Genomic DNA, 20,032 nt, shown 5'->3' with positions numbered 1-20,032 from the left:
TCAGTCACTGTGTCCCAGATCACACGGGCACTTTTATTTACATACAGCGTAGATGTAATGAAAAATTACTCAAAAATAAATTATCAGCATTTATTAAATAATCATGGTCCATAAATAAAAGAAAACAATGTTGTTTTTGTGCATAACAAAAAGCTCACAATTGTGCAGTCAAAATGTAAACTAATAGACGCTGAGCATAATAACAAAGAGACAGATTTCACAGCTGCACCACGTCTCTGAACAGGTGCCATTTGTGGTCCTTATACACACACAGTACGGTAATATTACGTTGAAGCACAGTACGTATCACTCCGCGAGGCTCCTCCTCGGTAGCCGTAATCCTCCGACAATCCATCAAGCGGTGCAGCTCCGTAGCTTAGCAAAGTCATATTAAAACATTTTTTGACAGATTGCTGAGCGCTGTGTACCACATAAAATCGGTTCGCGGTCAGTAAGCACAACCAGAATTCATACATAAGGCGCACTGTCGATTTTTGAGAAAATGAAAGGATTTTAGGCCGTGCAGCCCCTCCTGGCTGCATGTCGTTAGCGCGGTTAGCTCGTTAGCGCGGTTAGCTCGCTAACACGTTGACGCCGTCCAGCCCCACGCACGGGACGATCCGCGGTAACTCGCTAACGGAGATTTTCCGCTTTCATCTTGTCATTGCCTGCAGGTGAAGCTATGGGGGAGGCGGAGTTGTGTTCAGTGAAGGAGAGGCGAGGCCGAGTAACGTTGCGTAGAGACAAAAGTGGACGAAAGAGAGGCAAACCTGCGGCTCCACAAGTATAATTATAACGTAACATAGACTATATCGATATAAACGATATTGTCACATCTTATATCTCGTATGAAAATATATCGATATTTTTTAAAAAACTCGATATATCGCCCAGCCCTATCTGGCATTCACACCCACATCCTGGGAGCATGGGAGAGGTCGTACCTTCTTTTATTGTTTTGTGGTAGGATAAACGTAGCTATGTCTGTTTTAGGCTAAGGGAAGTCGCTTATCGGGTCACACTCTGACCCCACACACAGACACACACACTCACACACATACTTACACAACGCACAGGCAAGGTACTCTTTGTGTGTATGTAGACGTCATATGTTAATGAACCTATGTATATTCATGTAACCTCAATAAAAGAGCAGTGTTACGGGGGAGCGGACGAGAGCAACTGGGGTCAAGCGAAGGAACGGCGTTTGTCCGGTTCTCTCCCGTGCACGAGAAACATGAAGAACTTTGCCTACTCGTGTCTTGCTTCTCTGTGTAATTAAATTGTCTTCAACGTTCCAGCGAATAGGTTTAAGCTACAAACCTATCACTGTGATGATGTTCCTCTGTTACCTCTTTGTCCTTCCTGTCTTTCTGCAGTCGTTTGCTCCTCTCCTTCTCCTCCGTGTCGTCCTGTTTCAAAGCGTACTTCTTGATGACCTCCTCCAGGCTAGTTAGAGCAACTTCTCGGTTCGACCGCAGTTTCTTCAGTAGTGAGGGGTCCTTCAGAGCCGGGTCTGTGGCTAAAGAGGGAGGCGGAGGGCGGAGAGACAAGAGGATGAATAGTTACATCATGAATGATATTCCAGGTGTTTTCTACTATTTAGATAAGATGTGGATAAAGAAAGAAAGAAGACGAATGGAAAAAGTTTAGAAATCCTTCTAAACACGTATGAAAGGACGACCACAGAGATAATTAAATAAAATACATTTTATTAATTATTTTTTTAAACATCAAAAACAATATAAAAACTGTCACAACGTTAAATGAGAGCAAAAATGTCAGCAGTGAGGAACTGAAAGTGTGGAGCAAACGTTAAAGTAAATTAATGAACAAATATTCATATTTTAATTCAAATCGACGATCAGATTTGTGGCCTGTGTCTGAGTAGAAACACTTCAGTGTGCAGGCAGACAGTGAAGCCCTGCACGAGCAGCAGCATTTCTCTTTATTATCTTACCAGGCTTATAGGTGTCGGTGAGGCTAGAGCCAAAGTTGTAGACGAGGTCCAGGTGACGGCGGTCCTGTATGCGGCTCCCGGTCTCTCTGAACGCCTCCTGGGCGATCTGGTTTATATGCTTCCTGGTCAAGCAGAGGTTGTGGCGATCGTTGGCACGCAACACCTGCTGGAGGATGTCCTGGTAATCAGGAGGGTTTTGTCGTACCTCGGGACTGTTGATGAAACGCTCGATCTGACAAAGGGAGGAACACAGAGGACAAAACTCGAATGAAAATATAGCTCCATGAAATTAAATAACCACAGATACAAATCTCTTCTGTGTGATCGCTGTGTGTTTCTGCCAGTTTGTGTTTTATAAAGAACTTCAAATAGTTCAGAAACCTCAGACAGAAACCATTAATAGCAGCAAGAAACCAATAATGTTTTTATGCTTGGTCCTAATCTGTGGCCTAATCTCTTTTACACTGATGCTCACAGTTAATGTTAAATTAGAAACCTTATCAGTTTAACCAAAAATATTTTAGCAGTAAATCTGAATTAGTCACGAACTGAAATGTAACCCGAAATGTTTCATTAGATTATACGACAGCATCAGACCTGAATTAGAACCAAGTTTAAATGCTACAGAGTTCAGAAGAGCTGAAAATAAACAGCAGTCCTGAGAGCACACAGAGCAGAACAACAAATGTTCAAAGAATGAAGGGAACACTGAATCACTGCAGTGTAAGATCAAGTCATTTAAAATAAGGAATATCAATCAGTCCAGATGTGAATCCATTTCAACTGCTTTATTTCAAATGAAAGTGTCAACCGGAGGACTGGAGAGGCATCTTTTCAGGCAATCTGAAAAATACTAACGGCCATCAGAGCTCCCACTCAGCCTCCTATTAACTTCACCTATTATAAAAATGTTAAAATCCTACGTCACTGCATTCTTGAGTTATAGCATTCATCCCACTGTCTCCAAAGCACCTCCTCAGTGGGTCACATGATTGTTAGGGTTGTCTGTTGTCTTTGTGATTTGGCGCTGTATAAATAAAACTGCTGAACACGCTCACTGAGATGTGAGGGTTTAGGACGTGGTGCCACAGACCGTCTCCTCATCCTTAATGACTTTTCTCTAGTTTTGCTTCTTGTCACTGGTGGCAGCTTGAAGCGGCACCTTCAGGCTGCACAGGCAGTCCAGCTTCTCCATGATGTCACATCCACACATGCAATCATAAGGAGGTTTGCTTCATCTCCCAGCATAGTTTCAAGTATGGAGGAGATCATGGGAGACGAGCTGTTACATGAGGAGGCCTCAGTGACTTTGTGTTATACAGGGACTATTGGACATCCCCTTGTTTTTTTACTGTCATGTTTTTTCAACAGTGTATAAACACAGCATTGCCTTTGCTGTTTAATGTTTTTGTTTAATTAACATTTCTTTACGGCCCTTTAACCTTCTGCTGATAATGTCTGCATGGAATTTTCTACGAGTAACGCAGCACATAAATGTGAGCATGCGCAGAGACTGAAGTGTAAAACAGAGTTAACAGACAAAGTTTAGAACCACAGTCATCATAACTGTATTTGGTTTCAACGAGGCAGTTAATGCAAAGAATCCCTGGCTCTGTTGCAGATGCGTCTTAATCCACCCCTCGGGTTAGAAAGTAGCCCCAACAACGTGCAGCTCACCCTCCTGTTGATCTCAGGGTAACGAGTGCTTTTGTAGCTGATTCTCTGTTCAATGGCTCGGCCTGTTAGTGTGCTGCAGCCCTTTAGTTCACACAGTTTTTCATAAATCTTCATCATCTGGAAAAAAAGGAGGAGGACACGTGAGGGAGGTGTGAGCAGCTGCCACTCAGGCTGTCGTAAACATTTACTTTTTACAGCTTTAATGTCTGTATTAGAGAGTGGAAGCCACCGAGCTGCACCACACTGGAGGCTGACCTTGCGTTTGAGTTTGTGCTCCTGGATGTATAACGAGTCCTCCGCTTCCATGTCAGTGAGACTCAGCTCAGCCTGCTGCAGGCGGCAGATCTCCTCGTTGTACAGCTTCAGCAGGTTCTCCAGGTACGCTATCTGAGAGGAACACACAGGACAGACATGAATGATCATTTCCTACAACAGTGTCAAACCCTTACTGTTGCTGAAAAATAAAAGGAGGGATATTTTATATTTTTAATAGTTTATATTTAATGGCTGCTTAACCAGTGTGCTTTGATCTGCTTTACTCTTTTTCCCTTTTAAAATGACTGTATTGAAGTCATATTAAAAACACTGAGACAAATTGTGCTGTGCAAATAAAACTGTATATATATAATATACAGTATACAAATAAAACTTTGATTATAATCCCAAGATTCATTCAACAGCAGCACCTAATCCACTCTAACCTGCTTCCTGGAGGCTCTTTTGGCTTTTCTCTCCTCTTCTCGGTCTGCCTCTCTGTTCTCTTGCTGTCCTGAGGTGGAAGGCTGCTCTTCATCTGCTGCCGGCTGCACACCTTCTTCCTCCTCGTCCAGGTTACCTTTACTCTTGCTTTTACTTTTGAGTGTGACGGAGGTAGACTGAATATCACTCGACGTTGAGGTAGAAGGCCCAGGGTCAACCTTGAAGAGGGTTTGCCTCTTCTTGATGGCATGCTGCTTGAGCACAGTACACAGTTCATTGATGTAGACAAATGTTTTAGAGCGGTTGGCCTGAGCGCGAGTCAAACATCGTCCCAAAGTGTTCCTCAACTCCACTGATGACAGGAAGTCCGGGCAGGCCTTGGAGTGCTTTGTCTGGAGGAAGGTCAAGACCTCTGGGCAGTCCTCTGTGAGGGGCCTGCAGTGCTCCACAAACTGGAGGGAAGAAAACAGAAAAAAAAGGATGAGATAAAGTAGACAGTATGACGGATAAGGAACCAAAGAGAAAAACAAGGGAGTGAAAAAGACAGATGTTGCAAGACTGGTTTGACTCAAACACACATCTGCAGTATAAAGTGGCCCAGGATTGACTTTATAGGGTGTATCTGTATATTTTCAAATAAGTAGGTAATTTAAATGAGGAAGTTTAGATCTAAAGTTTAATATTACATACATATTTAATGCCAGTGTTTATATCCTCTCACAGTACACTCTCCAACTAAATCAAACTCACCCACCCATCAGTTCATTTCTTTAACAAACACAAAAAACCGTCACTATTAATGAGACTGTCATACAAGCCAAATTAAAAATAATAATAATAATCGAATGTTATTTTTATTATAGTTTTTTCTTCTTCATTATTTTATTGTTATTATAGTTGTTGTTTTTTATATATCAAAATGAAATATACAAAAATGGTCTTACCAACTTTCAAATACTAAACGTGTTTTTTTTAAATGACTGTTTTAATAAAATTGTTTTGCACCCAGTGGAGGAGAGCTGTAGGATGTACTTCGCCTCATAAACTCCATGGAACGATGTTCTGCAAAACTAGACTGTACTCAGGAATTTGCATTTACTGAATCACTATGAGACAACATATAACAGGTTAACCACCATACAATCCCCTCTTATTCTGAAAGCTGAGTCACTGCTGACCAGCGAACTGTGGACTTTCCTGTGTTTCCCCTGCAGGCAGGCTGGTCAGGCCCCCAGTGTGGTAAAGACCACCAGCTGCAGTCTAGAAGAGTGGAGTTGATCTGCTCAATGAGGAACTAACTGATGACACCATTGAGTTTCCCACAGTATTATTTGGGAAACATGGATCATCTCACTTGTTAATTTGATTTAAAAGTCAACATTTAAATATATCACGTTTCAACAATTAGCCTAAAAACACACAGATAAGATTTTAAGTCAATGTCACCCAGACAGAAAAACTGAGCACTTAGAGCAATCTGAAGTCTGATACACATGAAATACTTCTGCATAAATGTCATTATTTTAAGTTCTGGTCATGAACTTTGGAACATCATATAAACTCACCTCATTGAACAACTTCTGATTCTCTGCCTGCAGACACTTCGTGGTCTTCTTCGCTGTAGCGAAGGGTGACTGGGTAATGTGTGTGGGCACTGGCAGCTGAGCTTTGAGCGGCGAGACATTTTTGGTTTGAAGGTCAGGCCTTGATTTGGAGGCAGAGGAGGAGGGCTGAGGACTCTCTTCTTCTTCGCCTTCCTCATCAAGCACAATGATTTTATCTGCCATCGAGGCAGGAGCCACCGCCATTCAAAACGCCGGCTTTCTAAAATACAAACAGGCAGAATGAGACCAGAACAGGATGACACACAAGCATCAGAACTTCAGTGTTTTCAAGATCTGTATGATATTTACATTGGCACAAAAAAAAGTGACAAATTCTGGCCATGTGGGCACTTCTGATTATTTAAATACCAAAGCAGGGACCTGCTCTGTGAACAGAGTTCAACAAACCCAGGATATTTTTATCTGGTTTCAAAGAGAACCAGTTTCAGGTCATATTCACATGAAAGATCTGAAACATAGACAAGTCTAATGACTGCAGAGTGGCTACCTTTACAAACTATGATGTCAGAACACAAAATGAAGAGTAACACACAGTAAGGCTGAAAGCACCACAGCTGCCACAGATGAAATTACTGTGTGTCTGTACGAGGAAATGTTTCAAAAGTGCTACATTAATGTGTGGATAAGTCCTCCAATATCAAAAAAGTCAATTTAAAGTCAGGAATGAAAGCTGAACACATGCATTTGTGCGCATTGACAAAGCTGTCACTTTCACAGCTCCACCATAAAGACACAGGAGGATCTGAAGTATAATTACAATTTTTTAGTTTGTAAAATAAACACTATAGTGTGCAGATGTGTGTGAGACAGTTTCAGCTGCACCCACGTATAAAGGAATGAAATAATTTAAACATTGCTTGCAGTGAAAATGGAAAAAGCAGGATAAAGGTGAGTATAAAAATCCATATTTTTTACTGATGCTCACCAGGGCATCAGAATGATGGTCGGTTTGATTGGTCAGTGGGTACTGGTTTTATACATGTATGCTACTCTTCTTTAACACAACCTACTGTGGATCAGCATAGTTACCTGATAATAGATGAAGCACCTTTGGAAGGTTTAAAAACTGGGGTTGACCTGAAGTCCCCTGACTATGCCCCAAATCCTGCTTCATAGAGGAGGCCCATGGTTAGGTTGATGGAGTCTGTTTAAATCAGCTCTGACTGAGGATCCCTCATCTCCAGATTTAAAAAAAAAAACAGTTTAATCTGAGAAAATAGCTTCCTAAAACAGGGGCATGATCACTCAAATTCCCAAGCTGGGTAATGGATTTCTGGAATGACTACTAAAATACCTTCCGTGGCCCTCAGAAGTTTTAGAAGTCTCCAAAGTCATGTCAGTTGACTGCTTTCAACAATGTCCCGTTGCCTAGACAATTCACCTGAGGATGTGTGAACCTGTGATTTACATGCCACCATTTTCTATCATCAGTTAAACTTCAATAACTGGAAGGTAGACTCCTGCGTCCATATTACAGCATTAACACAGAAGCATCGAGAGTTTGTGAATTTGATGCTTCATTTAGGGATACAGAAGCCGGCTGATCAGTGTTATCGTTCCGCTGTGTTTACTCGGAAAATAGGAAAACAAACAGGGGATAGCAGTTTCCAAACCATGAAAGTGAAACTAATCACGATGACACAGACAGCACATTACAGGTGGAAAACTTAAGACAAAAGGTTAAATAAAGCACACCCACACACACCGTAATAATGCGACAGTAGGATACACACCGACCTGTTCTTTACGAGCCGCTGGAGTTGACAACGAAACAAGAAAACGTTGCACCGCCGCAGGACATCACAACACTCCAGTTACTTAGCTGACGTTAGCTCTGGAGGCTAGTTAGCATTCGGACTTTTCTAAGTAAAAAAATAACCTGCCAGAAAAAAAGTCGAGTTACGCTCTCATCGCCTCGTGAACCGGGTAAACAAACCCGAGATAACCTCTAATCTCGTTCGTTTTTATCAGACTGGATCTTCTTCATCAAAACAATGCCCCTTCACTTAGCTGTGCTATCGAATCGAGATCGAAAATGTACCCGCTAAACTCTGCTCAACATCAACGCCTCTGATTGGACGACAGATTCGTGACGATGAGTAATGCCATTTCCCATTGGACAGCTGCTGACGTGTACCGTTGATGTCAGTTTGTATTACTATTATTATTATTTCTTTGAATGTACTTAATTGACTTTATAAAGCTTCTTTAATTGTTTTACATTTAGTACTTTTATATTTTGAACTTTTATCGGATTTACCGTTATTTTGTGTTTAAGTTCAATGTGAGATTCAGAATGGTGAAGAAAGATGGTTTAAGCTACTTTCAACGTAGTAGGGGGTTATAGCCAGTCTGACTCTGAATATTTTAGAAAATGCTGATCTGCTTGGATTTTACCACACTGCTTTACCAAACTACACAGCAGAAGATTGGAAAAATGTTTTCTGCTCTGACAAGTCTTGATTTGTGCTGTAACATTAGATGGTAGGATCAGAATTTAGAGTAAACAACATCAAAGTATGGATCATCCTGTCTGTCTACAGTTCGGGCTGGTGATGGGGTATAATTTTCCTGATGAACCTCAGGCTCCTTGTCACAAAGTATTGTTTAGACACCATAGGCTCCCTGAGTATTGTTGCTAACCATGTCCACCCTTTGTTAACAGTGTACCCATTTTTAAATGGCTGGTTCCAGCAGACTTATGCACTATGTCATAAAGCTCAACACATTGCAAGCTGGTTTCTTGTACATGACGATAAGTTTACTGTACATGAATGGCCTCCACAGTCACCAAGTTGCAATCTAATAGAGCAATTCTGGGATGTAGCAGAACGAGAGAGACATGCCATGGACAGTGTGATGCTAAATGTAAATATGGACCAGAATCTCAAAAGAATATTTGCAGCACCTTATTGAATCTATTCCATGTAGAATTAAAGCAGCTCTGAGGACAAAAAAGTATTAACCCAGTATTATTAAGGTGTACCTAATGAAGTGACCAGTAAGTGTGAGTGAATGTGTGGTTTAAAGCGTGTATAAGAGCAGAGTGTTTAACAGGAACAGGACTTATTTGGTGTGTTTCAAGAGATTTTTTTTATTTAATTAAAATTCAGAGTCCGTTTAAATCAGATGCTAACTTAAAATCTTCCTTATAGCAGAATTTTGTGCTCTGTTTGTAAAATCTCCATTTCAGTCACAGATTTAATGTTTATTAGCCCGGGCAAGCATGTGATGAAGAAGAATACAAACACACCTAAAAACAATATGAAAACAGAAATACAATCTCCATATTTACAAAAAGGACAAAATTTAGACTGACAGTTTGAACAGTCTATTATTATTATTATAAATATTATTTTTAAAATAATGAGTCTATTATTAGTCTAATCATTTTTACTTAATTAAAACAGCATTTCCTTTTCTTTATAAACCAACAAATACAGTCCGATCTCTGGTTCCAAAAAGCGTGAGTTAATGAGGTTTTTAGACAGACGGGAACATCGAATGGAAGGATTAACCTTTAAAAAACAGAAGCTGATGTTTCAACACATCACTCCTAACTTCCTCTCATAGTTTTTCTTTCCAGTGTTTGTGACGACATATAAACCATAAACAGAGGAAAGCAAAACCACACAGCTCTATAAAGAAAGATTAAAGAAACGTTACAAGAAATGTGTTTGAACTGAGCTTCTTCTAGATATCTCTGTTCCTTTCAAAAGAACAAAAAGTTGAATCCAAACATTTTATAATAAACAAATTTGATAAAAACAAGCGTAAAACACACAAGTTTACCTTCAAACCAGAGCAGTAAAAAAACAAAAGAAAAAGAAATAATCTGTCCCATGAACATGTGGAAAGCCCCTCCTGAAATCCCATCAAACATATCGAGTGGATCAATGCCACTGATGGTCAGTCGCCTTCTTTCACCTTCACTTCTCTTTCTGTGATGGGAAAAAATTGTAAAATTAAATTCAGAGGAAACACCAAGAAGCACCACGTCCAGGGTGATGAAACATACAGTAGGTAAATAAGTTAATAAGAGATTTCTGTAAACACATTTATATGTTTGTCTGCAGTAAATATTACAGTGACATTACCTTATCTTGTTTATCAGCCTCAGCTGAGCCTGTTTACAGAGAAATACAAATTAAAAAACAAAAAGTCAGGCACAGAGTTTAATAAACATCTTACTTTTTGAAACATATTACTCATTCTTTTTTATTTGATCCAAAAGGTGACAAGATTTTCTCCAGCTTGAAATGATTAAAAAAACTTCAATACACATTAAAACTGTTGGACGATATTTTTCCGTCAATATTTGCTACCTGAGCTGGTAAATGTCCACGAGACAAACTTGATGAGCCCATAAAGCACCAGCGCCACGCCGACCATCGCCATAGAGTCCTCGATGGACGGAGAACTGAACCCTGAAAAGGAAAAAAGATCGTTAGGATTCATCTGATCTGAACAGGTTTGTTAATATCAGTTAAACAATTCTTACAGTACTGTGCAAACATTTTAGGCAGGTGTGAAAATATGCTGTAAACAAAGAATGCTTTCAGAAAAAATATGATTATTTATTGGCCCCAAATGTATTCTGCAGCAGGACAACGACCCCAAACATGCAGCCAAAGTCATTAAGAACCATCTTCAGTGTAAAGAAGAACAAGAAGTGCTGGAAGTGATGGTCCGGCCCCCACAGAGCCCTGATCAACATCATCAGGTGTGTCTGGGATTTCATGAAGATACAGAGAGATGTGAGGAAGCCGACATCCACAGAAGATCTGTGGTTAGTTCTCCAAGATGTTTGGAACAACCTACCAGCCGAGTTCCTTCAAAAACAAAAACTGATTTAAATTTCTCTTTTGTTCATTCACCGCATTTCATTGATTGTTAAAAATAGATAATTATCACTTCCATTTTTGAAAGCATTCTTTGTTTACGGCTGCCTAAAACATTTGCACAGTATTATATATACTTCAATATTAAACCTTTAAGAGTTATTTCACCAACAGAGTCATTTAAGGTACTAACAGGAGTCAATTTTTAATGGCTCTCATGGTGTTTATCATATCTGTGCTGCTTCATTCATCTATAACAGATATACTAAAATGTTCTAATGCCATTAAATATTACTTAAATGCAACAGTTCAGGTTGGTCTGAAGGTTTGTGATGCAGTAAATCTTTTTAGAAATAAAACATCACAGTGGGTCATAAATGGTACCACATGGTTACTTGGTGATTAACAAAATCAAAGTGTTTTAAATCCAGAAGCTGGTGATTCAAACTGTTTACTTAAATCTAAGAATGTGTCAAACTACGGTAACTCAAAGGTTATCCAGGTAAACGTGTTTCAAGATTATTAAATATTTAGTCATTTATATGTGATACTAACCTAATAAGCCGCATTAAAAGGAAAGTGTTATGTTAGTGGTAATATCTTTTCTTATATCAGTTTCCCTTCTATACTATTCTACCTTTCTTCTTTCTATTTCACCATTAGTACCTTCTCCAACTGTATAAAAACTGCTTTAACTCAACATAAACTGAGCTGTTTGCTTGCTACACGTTTCTGCAGGCGAAGAAGGAAGCTTGAAAGATGAGGACGAGCAGGTTACGAGTCCTGCTTCTGATGAGACAAAGTCCCAGATCTCGCCGCTGTCTGATATCCCCTCCCCCGCAGAAAGCCCCAGCCAATCAGAGCCCATGCAGACTGATGACCAGAGGCCGTTATTGAATGGTGACCACAAGAGCTTACAGGAACCTGCAGATTCTTCCAGTCATGAGTCAGTCGTCCTCTCAAACTACAACCAAGGCGAAACGGGCCTCACGGCAGCAGCCAATGGGAAAGCATCTCCGTCATCGCCAGAAGACGGCTTGGAAAGGTGCGGCACGCAGACAAGCAATGGCACGTCTCCACCGCCCAGCCCCAGAACCACGAGGAGCCAGAAGAGGAAGTGGGAGGAAAGGAACTCGCAGAGTAGAAAGAACCTAATCATCCACGACAGGTGAGGCTGTCGCTGAGAGGTCAGGAGCCCACGATGAAAATGTGTTTGAGATAATAATACAAACAAACAAATAATGACTTATTTCTCAAAGTCAATGTGAATGTATTTGATGCTCTTTAGCTTTGTAACTTTTATAACTGTTCTTAACTATCAAAGTTCAGAAGGCAGAAGCAGGTGTTATAATGTGTTTATAGTAATATTTAAAACTGCAGGAGAGCAGCATGGAGGCCTGCTGCTCTCAGGAGGAACAGTTTTACGCCTCCACCATTAAAAACTGACGAGGCTTTGTTTCCACTCTGCTGGGCGGCGTGAACACGATAGTTCAAGATCGACGCAACGGAGCATTTTCAATTTGAAACCATCAGTGCGTCTACTGGGACGCTGAGGCCTTTCACCTTTTGAACACGATGAACTTAAATAGTTTTAATAAACAGAATGTGAAAGGTTTGACTAGTTTTTAATTAAATAACCAAATTTGTGTCAGGATGAGAAATTCAGGCTTAATTAAACTTCTTGGTGGTGATTTGACCTCAGAATAAGTGTGGCAGTGTGAAAACACTCATGTTTAATTACCAGTGAGGTAACAGTTGAACTGGAAATTAATAATGGTATCCTAAGACGAGCTCTAGAATCATTTCTCTTGCTTGTATCAAGAGTTACCATCATTTCTGTTGTGTTCATCACTTCATAATCTGAGACTTTCACTGACGATGTCTAATAGACGAGGCTGCATTGAAATGTGTGACTTCTTTGAAAATGTCCAGTTATCGAAAATCTTGCTCTCATTTAAATTGTAGTTTCAGCTCTTTGAACTTGAGTTCATGGTTTTATTTCTCTGGGTTCATTTATTCTCTGTATGTTTGTTGATCTTGGCTCTTTCATTCTCCTCAGTGATGCGGACATCCCTCTGGATATGGGCGTTGTGAGCTGCAACTCTCCAGAGACCACTCGAGCAAACACGCCAACGCAGGAAGTGGTCAGCAGCTCGCAGTCGACACCGCCACCGAAGAAAAACAAGGTGGGGCAAATAGAGTCATACCAGAGGAGCTGAGTTTCAGGATAGAAACGATGCAGTGAGGACGACACTTTGAATAAAACACCTCACGTGTCTGAATTTACAGTTATTTTGTCATTTTGACAAACTGTATCAACACAATGGACCTAAAATAACACACAAAAATAAAACCTCAAAGTGGTGAAAAGTGAAATAGGTTTTTGCTAAATATGTTTAAATGTTTAACAAATCATTTTTATAGCTTGAAGTCTAAATATACATACATGTAAAAAAAATATATATATATATTTTTTTTTTTTAAAAATTTTTTAAACATGTTTATCCAACTACTTACACTCAGAAGTGTGTATCTGTTCACACAAATTATTTGTGCCACTCTGAAAACTAGTTCCTGTTGCCCACAAGACAGAGGGGCAAATCACAGGCCTGACAACAGGATGTGTATCACTCCTCCTGTTGTCCACCTGGAGACGGTGTTTACATTGAAGGCTGCCTTTGGTGTTTTTTTGTCCAGCTGTAGCTGCGTCGTTGTTTTGACAGACACGCAGAAAACCCCCCACTTCACTCCAAACGAGCTTAATGCCACAAATCTCAAAAATTGCTGTTCTCGCAGCAATTTTCTCAAAACTTTCGTCTGTTACTAAGCAACCAAATGGTGTGTTGCCATATAATTTTGTGATAGGCTGACAAGGTGAATTTTTCCATGAATAGTAAAGGGCGTTGAAAAGCACGGCGTGAATTATCATAACTCTGGTGTTATTTGGCCTCTCAACACTAAAAACTGGAACGTAGTTGAAGTCTTCACTTTTAACACAAGTTAACAACTGAGGCTCAGCGAGGGTGCGTCTTGTTGCCACGTCACCTTAAATTGGTCATGTGATGTGGGCACACCGGTATCAACATGTTTTTAAAGATGTTTTTATTCTGCTGATACTCCGAGTGTTTCTCCAGAAGAGTAAATACTTTATGCTGCTGTCTGTGTGATTACAGGTCAACGTGGCGACACAGTGTGACCCAGACGAGATCATCGTCCTGTCAGACTCAGATTAACCTTTAACCTCAGAACTTTGACTAGAGTCAGAGAGCCATTTACAGCAGAGGAAGGCTGAGGTTTGAAGCAAATAAAAGCCAACACGACTGTTTTTGTAAAGAACTGGAATGAAATGTTTGTGATTCAATGTGTATAAACGCCAGCTGAAGCAGCAGGTTCTGGGATGCCCCTGCTGTGCACTACAGAATAAAGTTTTCATTTGATCCGAGCAGGGAAACTCGAGCTGACGCTGACCTCGGCTGCTTCTTGCACTTTGGGTACGGAAACTAACCGCCACTCATTGTGTCGCTAAAAATGGTGAAATACATTCTGTTTTTTTACTGCTCTGAAGCTGAAAATACTTCACTGGGATTCTTTTTACTCGACCTGAACGCTGATTTGTGGTTGGTGTGTTTTTAGGTAACAATCAGTGCCTGATTAAAATTGAACTGAGCAGTCAGACGTGAGGCCCAGATGTTGAATTTCACTGGACATGGCTGCTCTGGCAAACTTCCAGTTTGTTTACATTTTTATATTTCAAATCTGTTCTTTCTTAACAGAGCAGGCGGTGAGGTGATGTTCTCTATTAAAGTCTTTCTATTGATGTTGTTTTATTTGCTGCTATTTATGATCTGAGCGAGCCGTGGTTTCAGTTGCAGCAACGACAACAGGAAAACATTTACACTGTTTAGATGTTTCCTCTCTCAATTTCGATTCAAAATGAATTCAGTTAAAATGTTTAAAATAAAGTAATTTACCTACTGAGGCAGGTGCTGGTGAGGCTGCAGGAACAGCTACAGGAACGGAAACGCTGAAAGTTCTCTTCGCAAACCCCACAAAAAAAACAATCCCCCAAAAAACAGCAACAAAGTCTTCCTGCTTAAACATGTTGTTGTGCTGCATCACTCACAGGAGACAAAAGCATTAATCTGAACTAACCAAATCACTTTTGAGTCATTTGTGGGACTTTTGTTGATTTAAAAACTAAAACACACCAGTGAGCCACAATTTTCAACCTTTTGAGGATTTTAAATTAATGCTACACTCACAGAATTTTTTAATCCTCGTCTGAAAAGTAGTACTAAACAAATCCACTCCTCCTTTTGGAGTAGCGTATGCTGAAAACTACATGCCCAGCTGTTTTAAGAAATAACTGCATATTTATGAGCCTCATTTCCAGCCGTCTTTAATCATAACCAGCAGTAAAGCGCAGGAAGTTATGACACGTACCGCTTGTCGAGGGGTCTGTTGACACTGAAATATAAATAACAGCAGTCTTCTCCTTAAAGCGGTCAAATTTCATCCCAAGACAGACGAACTCTACCTCTGCCCAAAAGTGTGCGTAAAAGATGGATGTAGTCGACATCATCCATTTGTTCCTTAAGTCCTGATATGTCGAGCTGAATGTTTTGGCGAGGTCACGCTGAACCCCTTTAGGTAGTGACCTGTCAATCATGAAGTAGGCCTGATTTTCACCGGGTGCATTTGTTTGTCCTTGTTTTTCTAACGAGGATCATAATTTACTAAATAAACGTCAAATTCAAGAAGACCCAAAAGCAGCGACTGAGGCCATAAACCATAAAGTCTTAACAGCTCATAGGTCGATGCAGATTTCTATAGACTGACATCTTTGCAAGTAATCGCTCCCTGCTGGCCGTTAGAAAGATTACAAGGTGCTTCCACGCTGGCTTTACTGTTACTATACAGTAATAACAGTCTGAGCGCCTCTGCGTGATAACCACGTTCTTTCTTCCTGCTGCTAAAGCTCACCTCAGCCAAAACTAAACATGAACACAAAGATCACTGCAGGTCTGGTGACTCTGCGTTTGGGTCCCTTTAGAGATCCTGAACACCTTTAATTATAAATACATTCTGTACTTTATTCAAGGTTTGTTTTGTGTTTTTGTTCTCGTGTCGGTGCACTGGGCATTGCGAAAAATTGAGAAATACTTTTTAAAAACCTTTGTTGGGTTGTTTTTTTGTTTGCTTTATGCAGGCTTGGAGTTCAATTGTTTTTCTTTCTTTTCTTTTTTTTCTTTTTTTGTAGTAGCAGATTGCCTCACAGGTGAAACGATGATATTTTGGGGTAAAAGCTCTTTTCAGAGTTAATAAAATGACCTGGAATGTTACCTTTGCTGCGATCTATTAGGCCTCATTTATGCAGAGGAACGTTTCGTCATTCACTGTGAATTTGTTCCTTTTTTTTTTCATTTTTGATATTAAAATAAATACTTTTGTCATAAAAGACTGCTTCTGATTTTTACTTGTAGAATTAAAATATTTTAATGTCAGTTTTTTAAAAGCTGCAGATTGGTTTGTATGTCTTTCTTTCAGGTACTTTATCAGCTGGTTTATGTCATGGCGTTAGCTCAAACCCACAGATGTTGCTTCATGTTGTTTGCCCCTTGAATAATTTACAAAAATCAGAATCTTCCATTTAGTCTTTAACAGCTTCATTTAATTATGAACGCAGTGCAAATAATTGTTCTGTATAATGTTTCAGAGGAGTGGTGTAATATTCAATGTAAGAAACAAATTATTAAATTATTATTAAATTATTAACATAAAGCAGCAGAAAAAACATGAAAAGAAAGATCGAGAGACAAACGTCTTCTCCTGGACAGGTGAGCTGCTTCCTTTTCCCATGATGCCTATTGTTACACCCTACTTAAAAGCAAGGTTGTATCTGGGGTGGGGTGTGACACAAAGTGAAAAGAAAACTATTAACTGTCACAAAGTTAACGTCAGTAAAAAAACTATTTCACAACCAAACGACCCAATGAGGCCTAAAATCCACTGTGGTTCACAATTATCTCTGTAAAGGCACACCTTTTTTGCCCGAACTACTGTAGCACATCCCAGAGAAAAGCAAAGGAAAAGGGGGCGTGGCATTTTGAGGCGGCAGTCTTGATGCAGTGCTCACGAGCTGCACCGCATCTCAGCTGCAGCTTGTGAGACAGACCTGGAACACAGAAGGAGGAGAAAGAGCTCTCTCACATGGGGAGACCCCCGGTCAGCGACCATAACACCTATCAACAAACTATCTTTGCTGTATGTGGCTAATAGCTTAGCATTCTGCTAACTATGATCACTAGAGTCTCGAGCTTCACTTGTACAGAGACGCCAATAATAAAGTTTTTCCTCAGCTGGTTTCTCACCATGTGGGGAAAATTGATTTAAAACATGAACATGTCGCAGAGAACTTCTGTTTCAGATGGAGTTTTGTCCTCACCATCACTGTGAGGAAAAATTATATCTCAGGATGTGAAAAAATATAACAATTTAGTTTCATCTTTAGGAGAAAAGTGAGGGAGCCGGACCCTAGATAAAGTGTCTCAGGTACATGGATGCAACGAGTCAGTCATACGAGGTAGTGGTGTAGCTGGTGGACGGTTTTGTGTCTGTGTTAAAATGAGACCAAACCTACACCCTGTTTAGCTCCTGGTTGATTCGGAGCTTCATCAGTCTGTGGAGCAGCTGATGTTCTTTCCTGTGATAAATGACTTTCTCACGTGAGTCGTCATGTGCTTTTTCACATGTGTGACATTATAAAATCTTTCCCCACACAGCGAGGAGCTGAAGGTTTTCTCTTCAGCGTGACTCTTCAGATGCTGTTTGAGACTCCGGCTGTGAGTAAATCTTCTCCCACACTCGGAGCAGCTAAAAGCTTTTTGTCCCGTGTGGATCAACATGTGAGAATTGAGGTCGGCGTTGCGGCCGAATGTTTTGCTGCACCTGGAGCAGCTGTAGGGTTTTTCTCCCGTGTGGATGCACAGGTGTTGTTTCAGATTCCCGCTGTGTGTGAACGTTTTACTGCAGAACTTGCAGCTGAATGGTTTCTCCCCCGTGTGAGTCCTCCGGTGGTTTATTAGCGTTGTCTTGTCTTTAAAGCTTTGTCCACACTCAGAGCAGCTGAACGGTTTCTTTTCCGTGTGAATCCCCATGTGTCTCTGCAGGTTTCCACTGTCCACAAATTTTTTTCCACACTGAGAGCAGCTGACAGGTTTCTCTCCTGTGTGGGTTCTCAGGTGTCTGCTCAGATTTCTGCTGTGACCAAAGTTTCTCCCACAGACAGAGCAGCTGAATGGTTTCTCATCAGCATCACCTGATGCCCGAGGCGCTGCAGGTTCACGGCTCTGCTCACACTCATCAGAATCACTGATGTCTGTGTCTGAAGAGCCTGAAGTTTTCCTGTCAGGCTGTAGATCTGGATCAGGCTCTGGTCCTCCCACAGAGTCACTGACCTCCTCAGTCTGGCTTTGATGAAGCTGTAAGTATTTAGGTTTCTCCTCACTCTTCACAAGGGCAGGGCTGGAAGTGAGCTGGGTGATGACGACCTCCTCCTGTTCACCTTTAACGTCTGGGTCCTCCCGGTCCACACTGGAGCTCCACTCCTGCTCCTCTTTTTCACCAACGATCACTTTTCGGACACCTGGAGGTAAACCTGAAACACAAACTTTAATACCGAGCTCATTTTTTCCTGAAACCAGTAATATTTTCACACACTGACAGTTTCTTTTGTGTGGATAATGAACATTTCTTTACATGACCATGACCATTATTATGACTGATATGCACATTAATATGACTTTCTATGGCTTTCTTGCCCTTAGGTTACATAAACATACAAAACACTTTTGTTTTAAAATAGAGTAGCTGGTTGGTTTTTTGCTCCCTTAAGCTGTTTATGAAAAACAACAGCTGGAATATCTGGAGAAGGTTCAAAGATAAGCAGAAGATTTAATTCTGCAGAGAACCCCATTATCAAAAGAAACTGATGTGATCTGCCATTTCTAAAAGTGACAAAATTAAGACTGAGGTAAACTACATGCTGCAGACCCACGCTGTTAGGTTAAGAAACATGAGCCACACTTTATGGAAGATTCCAGCTACACAGCTCAAGTTACTTTGCGTCAGAGAAAAGCTTCCAAAATCAAACTGCAATGAAACACTTTATGAAAGAAATTAATCCACAGCAGGAGACCCCAGAGGAGAGGACACTAAGGAGTACACACCCTTCACCTTTGCCCACATGGACTAGTTGCTACTGGCAATGGACAGGCGATGTTGTCAGGATTCAGTGTTTCACTTGGTTATTACTCACTAAATTTATTACAGGTGCTTTATTTGATGTTTTATTATGTTTTTTTTTTTTATGTTTTTATTTGTTAACATGTTTTAGATGTTTGTGGGGACCTGTTTGCATGACCTTTTACCTCCGAGAAAAAAATCTTCACAAATACCGAGTCCCTGTTTGTATTCTGTCTTTTTTATTTAATGCATGTTGATCATTTATTTATTTTTACAAACAACTCGTCGTATTTATTCAGGGGTTTTGTTTTTGGCGATCAGCTTTTCTCCTGTCTCCTCACTTGCTCTGCGCACTGGTGGGAGGAGCTAAGTGGAGGTGACATACCATCAGAGAGGAGCTAGGACGTTAGCTTATTGGCATCAGCGAGTCTGTTCAGCAGCAGGAAATAAACTCACCTTCTTTTCTCGGCTTCTGATCCGTCTTTAAGTCGTCTTCCGGTGGCTGACAGTGTCGGTCCAGCTCCGCTCTGTCCACAGAACCAGACTGCGGAGGACTTTCTGGATCCATCTGCTAACCGAGCGCATAATCAAGTCCGCTAAAAGGACTGCTGTCACTTCCGGGAAACCTTTCAAAATAACATTACAACACGCAATCAACTTTACTTCCGACATGCTCCATCAAAATAAAAGGTTTTTACCCCAAAAACACGTTTTAGGTTAAGTTTACTTCACTTTAGTATTTACAGTCCTACCCTTTTACAGTTTGGAGTGCTCCACTTACCTGGTTTAGTCCCTAAATGTTTCTCTGCCGCAATTAGATACAGAGTCGCACTTTTCCTCAATCAAAGAACAATGCTGTTTGCAAGGGCGTAGATTTGGTTTTGGCATTGGTGGGGACGGATGATTCAACCACCGAACCACCTTTTTGTCTTTGCTTCTTGATAAAAAGGGAGAATATATACTTGCCTACATATGCTATTCTACAT

General features: G+C 40.5%; 2 protein-coding genes across 2 annotated transcripts; both read right to left on the bottom strand.

Annotated features, from left to right (window-relative positions):
• Positions 1-9,035: 9,035 nt before the first annotated feature.
• LOC102292891 (tapasin) lies at positions 9,036-10,388 on the bottom strand (the record flags this gene model as incomplete). Its single annotated transcript, XM_042216831.1, is given in 3 exon segments — positions 9,036-9,902; positions 10,059-10,087; positions 10,287-10,388. Coding segments are annotated over 3 exon segments (143 nt in total), but the record flags the coding sequence as incomplete, so codon positions are not given.
• Positions 10,389-12,783: 2,395 nt separating this feature from the next.
• LOC102309938 (gastrula zinc finger protein XlCGF8.2DB) lies at positions 12,784-19,647 on the bottom strand. Its single transcript, XM_005952037.2, has 2 exons — positions 19,503-19,647; positions 12,784-18,459 (listed from the first exon to the last, which is right to left on the bottom strand). Exons 1-2 carry the CDS (start codon positions 19,612-19,614, stop codon positions 17,477-17,479), a joined length of 1,095 nt encoding a protein of 364 aa, XP_005952099.1. The 5' UTR covers positions 19,615-19,647; the 3' UTR covers positions 12,784-17,476.
• Positions 19,648-20,032: the final 385 nt, after the last annotated feature.

The sequence above is a fragment of the Haplochromis burtoni genome, unplaced genomic scaffold (assembly GCF_018398535.1).
Source record: "Haplochromis burtoni strain Fernald_Lab_line unplaced genomic scaffold, NCSU_Asbu1 Contig_1276, whole genome shotgun sequence".
NCBI classification, from domain to species: domain Eukaryota; kingdom Metazoa; phylum Chordata; class Actinopteri; order Cichliformes; family Cichlidae; genus Haplochromis; species Haplochromis burtoni.
Note: the sequence above shows the minus strand (reverse complement) of the source record. Positions and strands in the feature narration are given on the sequence as shown.

What these genes read in the sequence shown, in the direction of transcription:
- LOC102309938 (XM_005952037.2), bottom strand. Translation starts at nt 19,614, where the DNA reads ATGGATCCAGAAAGTCCTCCGCAGTCTGGTTCTGTGGACAGAGCGGAG. An exon ending in TCAGAAGCCGAGAAAAGAAG is followed by an intron (nt 18,460 to 19,502) that starts GTGAGTTTATTT and finishes TTTGTGTTTCAG; the next exon opens with GTTTACCTCCAGGTGTCCGA.